This window comes from Podarcis liolepis, assembly GCF_965112155.1.
Source record: "Podarcis liolepis genome assembly, chromosome: 4".
NCBI classification, from domain to species: domain Eukaryota; kingdom Metazoa; phylum Chordata; class Lepidosauria; order Squamata; family Lacertidae; genus Podarcis; species Podarcis liolepis.
Window position 1 is genome coordinate 52,358,683 of NC_139558.1, and position 14,458 is coordinate 52,373,140.

At 40.9% G+C, this 14,458-nt stretch overlaps 2 protein-coding genes across 3 annotated transcripts in view; both read right to left on the reverse strand.

Annotated features, from left to right (window-relative positions):
• The window catches only part of PCP4 (Purkinje cell protein 4), a 58,294-nt gene extending 56,428 nt beyond the window's left edge, over positions 1-1,866 (reverse strand). Inside the window, exon 1 of the mRNA XM_083500527.1 lies at positions 1,670-1,866. Coding sequence (XP_083356653.1) covers positions 1,670-1,712 — 43 coding nt within the window. The 5' untranslated portion in view covers positions 1,713-1,866. The remainder of the gene's footprint in view (positions 1-1,669) is intronic.
• A 7,905-nt stretch (positions 1,867-9,771) lies between these two features.
• IGSF5 (immunoglobulin superfamily member 5) overlaps positions 9,772-14,458 on the reverse strand; it is a 41,336-nt gene continuing 36,649 nt past the window's right edge. For both annotated transcript variants that reach the window (XM_083498799.1, XM_083498798.1), the window contains one exon: positions 9,772-10,954. In XM_083498799.1, the coding sequence (XP_083354925.1) occupies positions 10,859-10,954 (96 nt within the window). In that variant the 3' untranslated portion in view covers positions 9,772-10,858. The remainder of the gene's footprint in view (positions 10,955-14,458) is intronic.

Genomic DNA, 14,458 nt, shown 5'->3' on the forward strand with positions numbered 1-14,458 from the left:
GGGAGGGTGTCCTTCTCTATCTTTGTAAAATGCTGTTCTACCAGGCTGGAAATGCCAGTTGTAACCTGGGGGGGGGGAGGCCTTGGTGGTTAAGGTCATGAAACTGAAAGAATGATAACCAATTTTATGACTTTAAATTACAGATTATACCAACTGACCTTTCAGTCAGCTCTTGGAACCCACATAAAATTTAACAGCTAGCAGGGGGGAATATTAGAAAACAAAAAATCTATCAGCTTCCAGCCATTTGAGAAGTGTCTTTGTGAGGCAACAGGCAACATCACAAAAAGTGAAGTGAAAGAGCCGTTGTTCTGGGCCCAGGAAACTGAATGTTTCCTTCCATCACAGAAGAAGACAAGTCTGCATATAATTTGCATATCCTTCATGTAATATGAAAAATTCTGTCCTCTTTTACATGTAGGGCAGAGGGCACAAAAGGAAACCAGTGGCCAACACACATAAAATGTCTGACAGGCAGCATGGGAACAGGTGAAGGTTTTCCCGCAATTGTCTTTCCATACTAGAAAAGGTTTAACCTGATGTACTGCTTTGAGATTTCCCCCCTTAAAAGTATAAAGCAGTATAGAAATTATTACAGTGGTGCCCCGCAAGACGAATGCCTCGCAAGACGAAAAACTCGCTAGACGAAAGGGTTTTTCGGTTTTGCGTTGCTTCGCTAGACGAATTTCCCTATGGGCTTGCTTCGCAAGACAAAAACGTCTTGCGCTTTTTTCTTAAAGCCGCTTGAAGAGGCGCAGTTGCGACGGACCGTGCTTCGCAAGACGAAAAACATCGCAAGACGAAAAGACTCGCGGAATGAATTATTTTCGTCTTGCAAGGCACCACTGTACTATTTATTATTATTATTATTATTATTATTATTATTATTATTATTATTATTATTATTGCCACATAGCTGTTTAGGTACAAGCACCCCAGTTTCCAGTGCCAACCCTAGACCATGCAAAGAATTCAGATTTTGTGTATTGTAAAGCCGTTTTGTAACAGTAAGCCTTTGACCTTTCAGTTTATCTTGAACTGGCAATTCTACATTCAGTGCAAGGCCAGATGTGGTGTTTCAGGTATTTCAGATGGGTGTGTGTGTGTGTGTGTGAGAGAGAGAGAGAGAGAGAGAGAGAGAGAGAGAGAGAGAGAGATCTGACCAGATCCACATATGCAAAATAGGTCAGTGTCTATATGTTTCTTGACACAAGCACCAACGAAAGAAGAGTGGCAGATGAAAATGATGGACTTTGCGGAACTGGCAAAGCTGACAGGAAAGATCCGGAACCAGCATGATCAAGTATTCCAAAAAGTCTGGACTGAATTTATATGATATTTGAAAGAGCATTGTAAGCAATTAACATCACTAGTAAGGTTGTCTGAAGACCTGTAATAAGAAACTTTCTTTTTTATATTTATTTAACTTTTGAGGAACTTTGTAATGAGTTTAATTAGAATTGGAAAATGTATAAAATACTATGATATAAAGGTTAATTTTGAAAGCCATGAGGCAGGAGGGAAGGAAGTCAATAGGCTCTAAAGAGCCAGAGAGGTAAAGTGGATAATAATAATGATGTGATTATATATTGTCAAATGGAAGATGTGTGTGTGTGTGTGTGTGTGTGTGTTTCTTGACACTCTAAAAGATTCATGAGACAGGACTTACCCTTGGCAACGCCTTGCTGCTTCTGTTGCTTGTCTTTGTCCATTTCAGTCAGATACTAATGGTCACTTTGCCCAAACCCTGTAAGGCTCACATCAGTGAAAAAAAGAGTGGCCACACTGCTTCTGCTCCCTCTATGTGGGAGAAGTCATGTTGCCCCCTGCTGCTGCCACCTTCTTCAACAAGAGACTGATCCATTGTGTTGCCATACTGATGCTGCCCTCCTGAAGTAGTGAGTAGGCCATTGTGACCTCATGTTGATGCTGCCCATTGAAAGGAAAGCCGGCCATCTCCCACAGCTGTTATCAAGCTACTATAGGTCTTTCCTCATTCAACTTATTTGGCAAGACCAAATTCAGTGCAGGTGTGGTATCTCAGATGGCAGGGATAGGGTGGAAGATTTAAGATGAACAGCAGCCAAGCTTTAGTTGGCCATGCTTGGATAAATTCAAAAAGCAAACATAGCATTCTAAGAGCATATGTTGTGGTGATTATTGATTTGTACCTCATAATATCTACAGTAGTGCTATCAGCTCAGGTCAGACAGCCACCCTTTTCTCTTTTGGGGGAAGAGGGTTGGCAAAATGGACTTGAGCCTTTAATATGACTACGGTCGTACCCCGGTTAAGTACTTAATTCATTCCGGAGGTCCGTTCTTAACCTGAAACTCTTCTTAACCTGAAGCACCACTTTAGCTAATGGGGCCTCCTGCTGCCGCCGTGCCGCCAGAGCCCTATTTCTGTTCTTATCCTGAAGAAAAGTTCTTAACCTGAAGCACTATTTCAGGGTTAGCGGAGTGTGTAACCTGAAGTGTATGTAACCTGAGGTACCACTGTATTCTCATATCAAGTGTTTCTACCAACAAAAACATCCCCATCCCTCAAATCCCCTCTAGGTGGGAAAGCTGTTAATCACCACTTCTCCCACATTGCTGCTACAATGTGTCATTCCTCTCTCAAGAGCATTCTGCACTGCCACCACCACCCCTTAAAAAAACCCCTCAAACACATCAACAGCACTGGACTGCGTCACAAGTCTTGTCATTCTGATTCAAAAGTGCCTATCTCTATATAGGCCTACACACAGCCCTCAAAATCTGAAAATTGCACCTCTGCTTAAGAAGCCTAAGATTTGCTGATGTGATAACAGCTTGTGAACATCTTCATCAGAAATATGTTTTCGATCCTTTCATATAAATAAATATTGTTAGCATCCATTTGTCTTGAGAGACAATGGAGTGCACCTCTGGGGTGAGGTCAAACTGCTGTGCTTTCAGCACTAAAGTGACGTCCCCAGGGTGCAAGGCTAGGCAGTGTGCATGGAGGTCCTGGGCAGCTGTGCTATTAATTTCCTTTATCTTTGCCAGGCCTCCTAAAGATCATAGACAGGTTTTCTTTCTTTCTTTCTTTCTTTCTTTCTTTCTTTCTTTCTTTCTTTCTTTCTTTTATAGTCCACCCTTTCTCCAAGGAATTCAAGGTGGCATACATGATTCTCCCCCTTCTCATTTTATCCTCACCACTCTGCTTGTGAATGAGGGTAGGAGACTGTGAGTGGCCCAAGGTCACCCAATGAGCTTCAGTGCTGGGTGGGGATTTGAACCCTGGTCTGCCAACACTCTAGCTACACTTATGAGAAAGCTGCTAAGAGCAGGAAAAGGTTAAGTGGGCAAGTCATGAGCTGTCCTACTCTTTCAGCTGCTGTTATTCTAGCTACACTATAATAAAAGAACTTGGTGTCAAGTGAAAGGTGAAAGTGTGTAGGGTTTGTTAAGCAATCCTATTAAGCTGTTGAGTTAGCTAATAACAAACAGATGGACATCACTGTAATGCAACACTGATAACTGTAGCCCACTGGGTTTTCGGTTTCTGTTGCAGAATGTCTCTTTAATATCAGAAGCAAAATGAGATCCTTAATGCCACCCTTCTCTGGTAAAGGAATCACCCTTAAGGGACATAAAACCTATTAACTATAAATTTGCTGACCACATAATATGGCAAGATTGGTGTTGGCCCTATCAGGGTTCTTTGAAAGGTCTTCATTAATTATTTCTGATTCAGTTAATTGTGGTGGGTAATTGAGGAGCATGTGTTACACAGGGCTAAAGTTGTTGGCAGGTTGACAAAGAAGGGCAAGTGGCATAGATTTCATTACAGATATCTATTATTTCTACAGCATCCTGCAATTCCACATAGCACATTTTTGAAACTAGTGTACTTTGCAAAAAAAGGGGAAAAAACCTAGAAAGAATCATTATCAGCATAATCCTATGCATGTCTCCTCAAGCTTCATTTAGTTCAATTGGTCTTACTCCTAGAAAAAACCTATTAACTATTGTAACCTAATTCCTATGTAGTTATTTGGCTTGATGCTTGATGCCTTATGGCCACAAAGTCCCCCTAGGAATTTCCCTGAGTCCTTTCTATCCAGTGTTGAGATATGGAAATGAGATGATCACTAGAGGGTTTGCAGCCTGGAACTGCAGCTATATAGTAGGATGCTCTGGAGAGTGGTAATCCTAAACCATGGACAAATCTGTCAATTTTGGTTTCTCTCAGTTACAGTGGTACCTCGCAAGACGAATGCCTCGCAAGACAAAAAACTCGCTAGACGAAAGGTTTTTCCGTTTTCGATTTGCCTCGCAAGACGAATTTCCCTATGGGCTTGCTTCGCAAGACGAAAACGTCTTGCGACTTTTTTTTCTTTGTCTAAAAACAAAGACATGTTTTGTTTATAAAGTTAATTTATTTTCCCTTAAATTTTTGGACTGCTCTTTACAGTATGTGTGACTTTAAAGAGCAGTTAATAAACTGTTGTTGTACCAAATTTGGCTTTGTTTGGACTTTTTTTGACCATAGGAACGCATTAATTGATTTTCAATGCATTCCTATGGGATTTCGTGATTCGCAAGACGAAAAATTCGCTAGACGACAAAAATTGCGGAACGAATTAATTTCGTCTTGCGGGGCACCACTGTACTCATTTTCCCAGTCTTAAGCTCAATTCTCCACATTTCCACTCCAGCTTGCTTTTTTTTTTTTTAAAGTCCTCATGAAAATACATCAGCATTTCCACACAAATGTCTACTAATATATATTGTACATATCTGTATGTAATTTTGCCTAATTATACACATTTGTGAAAAGCATATTCTCTCTAATATACTTTTTGGGGTTATTTTTGCTTATATTTAACTTTTGATGCACACTTTCCCATTGTATATGCATTTTTGTAAACATTACCTTAGTGGCGAACCACCTTGCAAAAAAACTGGAGGAGTGCAGAATCTGAAAGTTGGCAGTGTTTTGGTTCACATTTTGTTTTAAAAAGTGCAAATAAGGTAGGTTTGCCCTTAAAAGAGGTAGGTTTGCCCTTAATCCAATTTCTCACCCATCCCAATATAGCCCTGTGATCACACTTCATTGTCCCACCACCACTCCCTAGGCTCTGAGCCTTGTTCCCTTGGTGGTTCCCCAGCTGGTTCCTCTCACAATTCCTCTGCTCCCAACCAGTCCATGACATGGACCTCTTCAATCCTCTTTCCTTTTCTGCTGATTTAAAAGATAACTGATGTGTAGTCATGCAGTGTTCCTTACGGCAGAGTGGGCCTAGCACAACAAGGGATCATGTTCTCCATCTGAACTGGAGAACTACCTGAAGGTACCTTAAGGACAAACACTCTTGGCTAGTGGAGCTGCAGATCAATCTCTGGAACTCAAATTAATTTAAAATTTCCTGGAGTCATAGAAATTGTTTTGGATATGAGCAACCGTGGCAGAAACAAAGAGAGATGCAACTGGATAATTATTATTTTTTTATTATTTTTTTAATGTTGCTGAAAGCCTAATACTTGAAAAATGTCCTGAGAAGAGATTTGGTTAAAAAATTAATTTCCTCATGCCTGAAAGAATCTGTTTGGCAATTCATCACAATCCGCTGTGTTGAGTGCAGACTTTATTGTGATTACTAATAAAAACCCTGGCCCAAAGCCCACTGAAGTAAACAGAAAGAACTCCAGATATTTTGAAAGGCTTTGAAGGCCAAGAGTTTTCTTTGAGTCCATTCCTTCAAAGTTCTTAATCAAATCAGAACATTGTGTTGCATTTTGCAATTCTGCATGGGGCTGAACCAAAACTGCTCCCTGTGTGTGTGCACCTTGGGCCTCCCCCCTCCATTCAGTTTTGGTAAAATGTTATCTCGGTTAGGGGTGTGCATTCTCTTTGAATGAACCCAAATCTAGGGTCACCATGTGCTCTGTTTTATGGATATCAGCCCTCTTATTTGAAGGACTCTTGTACAGTAACAGAAATTGACGAAAACACAAATCAGGATAAGATTTGCTATAGCAAGTAGAGGTCTGTGGTTTTGACACAAATTTATGCTGCCTCTTCACCACAGATTTAAAGTGTGTGCGTGCACACACACACACACTGGAACTTTACTTTTCCCCTGACAGAGCAATAGTTCACAGCGCCCTTAACTTATTCGTCTTCTTTGACACCCTTAACAAACTACAGTTCCAAGGGCTCTTGGCAAGGGGAATGAAATTGCCCATTTCCTTTTTTCACAGCTCTAACTTTGTATGTGAGGTTTTTTCCCATTAATGCCAATCTCTGGACTTTTCTGCACCAATTTTCCAGCAAGGTGGTACCCAACACCTTCCAGTTTTTAGCAAATTGCAAGCCTGGCAGCTGCAATTTTTTAAAAAAGTCACCACTTCCATATGCGGTGCAGTGTTAGTTGTTCTTTCAAATATCAGTGACAGTGGGCACATCTGGGAATCTGATAAATGTACTGCGGACCTGGAAATAGTCATATTACTTTGAAAAGCTGCCCCCAGGAATGTTGTAAACCTTTTGCACAGCCCATGTGTTATACCACACTCCCCCCTGTCAAGGGAAATTCCATGGGCTGGGGAAATTCTTTTACTAATTCTAGTAAAGATGTGGGGAGGAAGGTTTCAGTAAAAACCTTCAGACAACTTTTGAAGCCCCCTCATCCACCCACCCCACCCTGAAATTACAGACCAAAGCAATACCACTAATCCTAACTGCTCTGTGACCAAACTTTCATGGATTTGACACTTAAATTTTATCTTTTCTGAAGCTATGTGCCCAACACCATGAAGCCAACCGGTTCTTCCAAAGATACCGTAATTGTGCTTTCATCCATACTTCCTGATAGTGGCCAGTTTTTAAAATCTGAATAATAATCAGGCAGAAGTTCATTGTGATATTGATTTATCTGGATACCAGGGTCCCATCATCTACGATTGGAAGATAATTTGCAGGACAAAATTCCTTTTTGGGAAGTATTGCCTACTGATGGGTATTTAGTTTCTTTTGCTGTCTGAAGATGCGACTATCCTTTTGCTGCAACAGCATCCATAACAATTACTAATAGAAATAATGTATAGCCCCTGGCTGTGTCCTGGTAGGAAGGAACACTCTGTTCTTAAAATAAGTGAATGTAAAATATATACAAAGCATAGTGTTACAAATTCCCCTGGTTCTTATGGAAAAGTGAAATCAATAAACACAATGTTGTGCTTAAATTGCTGAGGTGCTCAATACAATATGTGTTATTTTCCCTCATGGCCTTCACTCCAACATTATGAATTTTCTGCCTTGGCAGCTAACTCACTCCAGAGCAAGCAATGAGATTAACCTTTTAACTTCAAGGAATCAATTCAGATGTAGCTGCAGTACCCTAAACCCCATCATATAGGGAACCAGATAGTATAACTAATATCAATACAAGATGAATGTGTTCTACAAAACTTGCTATAAGAATTTTGCTTAAACTGTCAACTTTATCCCTGGCAGTCCAGGAAGGTTTTTGCCCCATCACTCCATAAATATTGGAGATGAGGTATAGCTTGAGGCCTTGTCCTGTAAAATGAGCAATTAAATATTTACAGTCAATATTGTGATTAGCAATCACCAGCAATGTTGAAATTGTACATCCATTAAGTTTAGCAGCCCACTCAAATTCAATGCTTCTTTCGGCTGTCAAGGTGGGGGGGGCACCTCTGTGCAAAGCCATTGCTATTTTTAAACAGGTATGAGTCAGAGGATTGAGGAAAGGTAATCTTATTCTATGTGAAATACAAAATTGAAGAGAGAAAACTGATTTAAGCTTATGCAGGACTGAAATCTTGTTATGGTTATGGGACATTTGTGTCTATGTGCTCTATCTCATGAGTTAAAGCTTGTGGTTTAACAGTATTTCCCAGCAATCCTGTTTTTTTTTCAGCAAAGGAGAGGGAAAAACAATACAAAGCAACCACACCATAAAGTACATAAATACTCTTGCAAAATTTGTGATCAACCAAGCTGATAGGAGCCTGCCATATTGCATAGTAGCCCTGGGGACATCAATGCAGCACCCATACACCTGACAAGACTTTCACAGGTGCCTGCAGTGTCTCCTCCTCTGTCTCGTTTTCCTGTTGTAATTAGGCTTGAAAGAAGTCTTCCACTGTAACCAACAGAAGGCTTTCTTCCAAGTCTAATTATGTTGGGAGATGTTTGAGGGGTTCACAGGCTATGAAACACTTGAAGCAATTAGGCTTGAAGCAAACCTTCTTGAAGAATTCTTTCAAGCCTAATTGCATTGGGGGAGGGTCACTGCTGGGTGGGGTGAGGACACACAAATGCACAGTCTGGGAACAAAAAACTATGCACTACAATAAGGCTTGAAAGACGTCTTCTACTGTCTATAATAGAAAGCTTCTTTGGAGTCTATGTGTAATGGTGTGGTTGGGGGAGAGTCACAATTGAGGACGGATAAATTGTTCCCTCCCCAGCTGTGACAACCCTTGCTGAAAATCCTCTCCATTAGACTTGGAAATTGGTCCTATAGAAGCCTATTGTGCACCGGTGTGTGTGTGAGAGAGAGAGCTTCTGCGAAAGTGCAGCTAAAAATGTGCCCCCCCCCCAAGTCTAATTGTGTGTGGCTCTGGTGTGTGCATTTTTGAGTGATATATGCATATGTTCCCAAATGTGCCCATTGACCCAAAAAGTTTGGTGCCCCTGTAGCCCACCAGGAGCTCCTCTGAGATTGCAAAAATGCAGACCATAATACAAGAATGGGAGATTACCAAGGCCCATAGTAGAAATGCTTGATTTAAAAAAACTTAAAAGCAAATGCAAGTACGTCACTGTATGTACAATGCAACAAGCAATCACAGTCCCTAGAGTGTGTAACCAACTTATGCATGTGGTAAAAACACACGTGTACACACGTACCATTTTAGAATTAGCAGTAACTTCAGACTAATTTAATACATTAAAGTGATGATTATCAGTAAGAGGCTACTGTACTCCATCCACCAGCAGTGGGTTGGTTTTGCTGGGATGGATAATACAGCTGGGAAGAAATCTGGCTTCTTCTGCAAGTCTCCTTTGCAATGTCCGGTGACCATTTCAGGTGTCCCTCCAAAGTGCATTGGCTCAAAAGGCTACATTTTGTCTGGGAAGTTGGCCAGTAGGGACCTGGGAAACTAACAAGATACACCTGAACATTTCCCACTAACACCCTTTGTTGGAAAGGACAGGGAAGTGTCAAACCTGGTTCTAGGACACTAGTGTGGACACTTCTGAAATAATCAAAAAGCATGCCCAACTTTCCTCTGGTTTCTAATCTAATCAAAGCAGTACTGTATCATCCATTAATTGGCTATGGAGAGCTCTGAGATTTTGAGGTCCCTCAAGACAAGAAATGCTTTAAACTGCAGACAAAGTCTAGAGCTTCTTTCATTAAGCAGGAACAGGACAACAAAGCTACAGAAATTGCCATTCCTGGATCACCCTATTCTTTTGTAAGTCTTGGTAACGAAAGGATATATCTGCCTCAGAACTCCTGAGCTCAACAAGTCTCCCCAAGTCTTCCACAAACTTGTTGATTTCTGTGAAGAAATGTAGATTAAAAGGTGGGGGGAAACTTGCTGCCCAGTCCTTTGCTGAATTAGGCATAGGATTTCAATAAATCAAACAGCTTCCATAAATTAATCTTCCCCAGAACAATAGAAATTTACAAAATATAAAACAGCAGATTACTCCAATGTGTTTCCCTCTCTTGGAAACATGCAGAAAGATACACACATGCAGCAGAAATTATGTATGTTTTATTTGGGTAATATGGCACCAACAGAGAATTGATTGGGTGGTGGAAAACCTCTTACATTCTATGCAAAGTCTTCAGAAGTCATTGAACAAGAGGGGGGAATTGTTTGTCTCAAAAAAAAGTCTTCTGCACTGGGGCATAAATTCAGCTGCTTGGAAACAAAAGCAATTAATTTCAATGAGTTTCACTCCCAAATAAATGCACTTAGGATCATGTTTGTGTGTGTGTGAGAGAGAGACATTTCAAATGTGTTTTATTGATTTTTAAATGTTTCAATATATGTTTTTAATGAGCACCGAAGCAAGACAACCACGCTTTATAAGTTAAATTTAAAAAGTGGAATCAAATACATATTTTCCCTTGGAGCAGTAGTTTGTAATATCTTGGGACTGCTGAGCTCCTGACACATTATTAGAAATATAATTAGAAATATTAATAGCAAGCATTTAAGCTGACAAGCATCACAGCTCTGTATGAGGCAGATTCAAAACTGACTAACTATTGAGACATACGAATCTTCATGAACTCACTTGAGCTTTAGCTTAGGTGGTAATTTCATGCCCCCGTCACTTGTTCAGTCCTGTGATCTGGTAGATATCGCTGGATGTGCCTGATTTTATCTTGTTGCTACATCAGTTCTATCCACTTTGTGTGAGGAATAAAAGCTTCTGTGCTGAGATTTAAAAATGTCATTTTCCCGGTGTGGTAAATGCTTTTATTTTCAAAAAGTATCAACAGGATGAAATCTTCTATTGGATCAACCAATAGTTTGAAGGTGCTTTCACATTTGCTAGAGTTATTCATCACACAAAAGGAGTATTTAAAGGTGGAGGGAGTGTCACTCTTTTTATTCTAAGTGGCAGGTGTAGAAAAAGACAACAGGCAATGCCTCCTTAATTAAATTTCCTCTGTGAGTGGTACTTGATGGATCTCAGATAAAACAAAGGAGAATGCAGATCCTGCAAAGTTGTCGAATCTTTGTGTTGATGCATCAAAATTCACCAAGAATAGGAAAGAAAGTGCTTTGGAAGATGTGGGACTCGAACAAAGACCAGAGAAAACGATTTCCTATACGTGTGTCACATTTCTGATTTTTCTTGGATTGATTGGGACAGCAGTAGTTCTTGAGGGCTGCACTCCATCATGACGTCCGTTATAAGAAACCTATAAATGGCACAGATAAAAGTATTTTGGTAAAACATTTCGAAATTATATCCATCTCAAGTAGCCTGATCCAGTTCTAGTTCGCCATAGCTAAAGCTGTCATCCCAAAACACACTAGACAAGACCTATATTGTATCAGAATATTGTGATATGATTTGGTCAAATTTATAACAAAATAAAGTGGTTGGGTAAATGAAACCAAACCAACAGTTTCCCAGATAATCTTAAACTTGTTCTGACTCAAGGCTCAAAATCCAAAGGAAGGAATCAACTTTCAATTCTCTTTCTTCCCCTTTCTTACCATTTTTCTTCTTAACCATAAAAACGTAAACTATAAACCAAAATAAAATGCATGTTGGCCAAATAATAGATCAGGGAGGTGACCAAGCTGAGGATCCCAACATGTTAACTGAAAACAAATTTTTCTAACCATCTGCAGCCTTTGTAATAAGCAAAGAACAGAAGCCAGGTAGATGATGAGAGAGCAAAGTAAAATATTGGGCTGCTCATATAGCCTCAGGCCAGACTATAAAAGTGAAAAGATATTAGTCATGAGTGAAATCCCTGTGAACAGAAAGGACCACAGACTGTCTTCAGCACATATGCAGCTTCAAAGTTACCCCAGATTTTGCTTTCATTAAAGAGCGGCATTTTAAGGTAACTATCTCCAAAATGCAAGAGCCATGGTAAACAACAGTTTGCCTTACCTTGTTCATATGATAAAGTGCTTTTATGTTAAAAAGTAGGACCTGAAACCATAGAAAGGTCTACTTACTACATGAGAAGAAGCATGTGATTGCTCGATGTCCCTGACAGAGGCAGGGTGGTCCCTGTTGCCCAGCAGCAGGCTGGCAAAATTATCCAGCTATACCATGGTTTTGAAAGATGGCCCAATACCCCCTACCATTTCAGAACCAGTAGCTTCATTCATCCATTTGTCTTGAAGGATATAGCAAGAAATGAGTTGACTAAATACCAACCAATATGTAAGGTTGGGTTGACTGGACAAAGAAATGTGTCTCTTCATGTCTAGCATCACAACAGAAAGTTGCAAAGATGTAGAAGCAGCCCAGATGAAACTAAGCATGTGCAGCTAGGGCCACTCATCTCAAAACTTGGATGTGTGCAGCTGATCTTCAGACAGTTGGACAAGGATTTCAGCTACTGCAAGCATTCCATAATTCCTGTTATGACACCTATGAGATGCATGATAGGGGCACATCTGTTATTAGGCACAGAGTTGTGAACTTTTAATTTGCCAGATGGCAGCTCCTCAGACACTGATGCTAGAGCAGTGTGAGGCAAACCAGAGATCCTATCAGTTGTTATGCACCTCAAATAAAAAAATAAGCTGGGGAAATTGCAGGGTAAGAAATTGTGTGTTTACGCATTTGTTATCTTTACTAACAGCCAGAGGTGCTGCTGATCTGCGATACGAGAGTTGCTTCTGCTTCACCACGTCTTGAAGTTAGAGTTTGTACAACACCAAACATTTAATCTGGCTTTGTCATAGAAGATGGGACTTTTATACCATTAATACTTATGAAGTATTGGGGCACAGGTTCATACACTGATTTGCATATGCAAATTTGTATGTATAGATACTTATTGGAAATTAAGGTGGTGATTTAGCCATTTGTTCACAAGCAAGATGGACTTGCTGTGAGCCCCGCTTCCCTCTTCTCTACTCACTGGGCCAGATGGAAGACTTTGACTGCTGCTTCTCTCACCTTGTTGAGTTGTCCCAGCAGTGGTTTCTGAAGCTGGTTTGTTAAGCCAAACCAAGTTTGTTAGGAACCACAATCTCTGGTCCAGATGACACAAAAAGCTGACTTTAAAGTAAAGTAAAACCAAATGTTCTCCACCTTGCTGCATCAGAGAAGGAGAAGGCAGCGGCGGAGCAAGTCGATTAGGCACCTGGGGCGGTGCGTGTGCCCTGGACTCAGGAGTGGGGCCAGCCAGGGCAGGACACTCCACAGGGCATCTGGAGTCTGCCTGCCTCCTCCCACTCCTACAGCTGAGGGGGAGGCAGCGGGCGGACCGTTTGGGGCTCCTCTCCCAGGAGAGACGTGTGGCTCAGGCGCACTGCAAGCCCCGCAATGAGTGTCACCCAGCATTTTGTTACCCCCCTCAGTGGTGACATCCAGGGTGATCCGCGCCACCGCACCCCCCTTCCTCCACCCCTGGGAGCAGGCAAAGCACAAATTTGAGGCTCGCAGCAGTTCCCTTCTACCTGAGTATATGTTGCTAAACCATGGTTTAGTGTAGCATACAAACTGGGCCTGAATGATATAGAAGTGCAACCAGAAGACAGTCATATGGACTGGCATGTTCAGTAGCATAAGCAAATACTTTGCAATGCTGCAGATTAAGTATGATTCCGTTAGCATGTGAGGCAAAGGTGGTCATTTTATGCACTGTGTCTTTTTATGCAAGTCTCCGCTTCTCTTTTGTGGCTAGAAAGGATGCTGCAGGAGAGTGTGGAAGAGAATTGCTAAATCACACTCAGCAAATAGAGTTGCATCAGCTTTCTAGTCCCTGCCTCATCCCTGCTGCACAATGCAGTTGATAACAAAAGCTGCTTCAGCACTGCAGCTGGGCTTTGCTCCCAGTCGGGAAAAGGATGGGCAAGTTCCCCTTACACAGTGATGCAACAACAGGTCAGTCTCCTAAGACCAGGACTCTTTTCAGGAGGCTGTGTGAGCCAGTGAGCAGCTTTTAGAACAACTCCAACAGGGTTTCATGACTATGTTCTTCTAAATAAAGTGGTTTCAGCAGATGCTGCACCCTCAGAAAATAATTCACTATTTCTTGAAAACATGAACTCTTTTACTTCCTCCCTCCCCCCAAATTGTGCCCCCCCACCTTTGTAGCCCACCATCTTGGCTAGTGGCCAAATCTGAGAAAGGCTGTAATGAACTGAACAACATATTAAATTTGGCTGTAATGTTATTGGAAGATTTTTATCGTAAGCCTTTCTGTAAACCATGAGATTATATTTCTGAGTCTTTGTTAGCTCCTCTGCCTACTCTTCCATTCCTTTGTTTCTCTCTAAGAATGGGTGTGTGGCTCTGTTCAGAGTCCTCTGAATACATCCTGGTGTGTGCCTGTATTTATTTATTTTTTAAGTGTGCAGGAACAGCAAATATAAATTTGAGCTGCATGTCAGGTGGTGACTGGACCAAAGGGAGATTTCTGTGTTTCTCAGCCTAGGAACTGGGTCACAGAAGTCACATTGCTCTCTGCACACTAAACTAAACTAAACTAAAATAAAATAAAATAAAATACATATCAGCAGCCCTTTGCCTTTAATATTGCACTCAAAACTTGTTTATTGTCTGGTTGGTAGCCTTTATGTTAAACTCATATTTACTGTGTTTATTTTAAAATATATCAGACTTCATACAGAACACTCATCCAGATGTTCCATTTATACTTGTATGTATTTAGATTTTTATTTACAGACCAGTTTTCCACCAAATGCTCCTCAAAGCAGGTTATAAA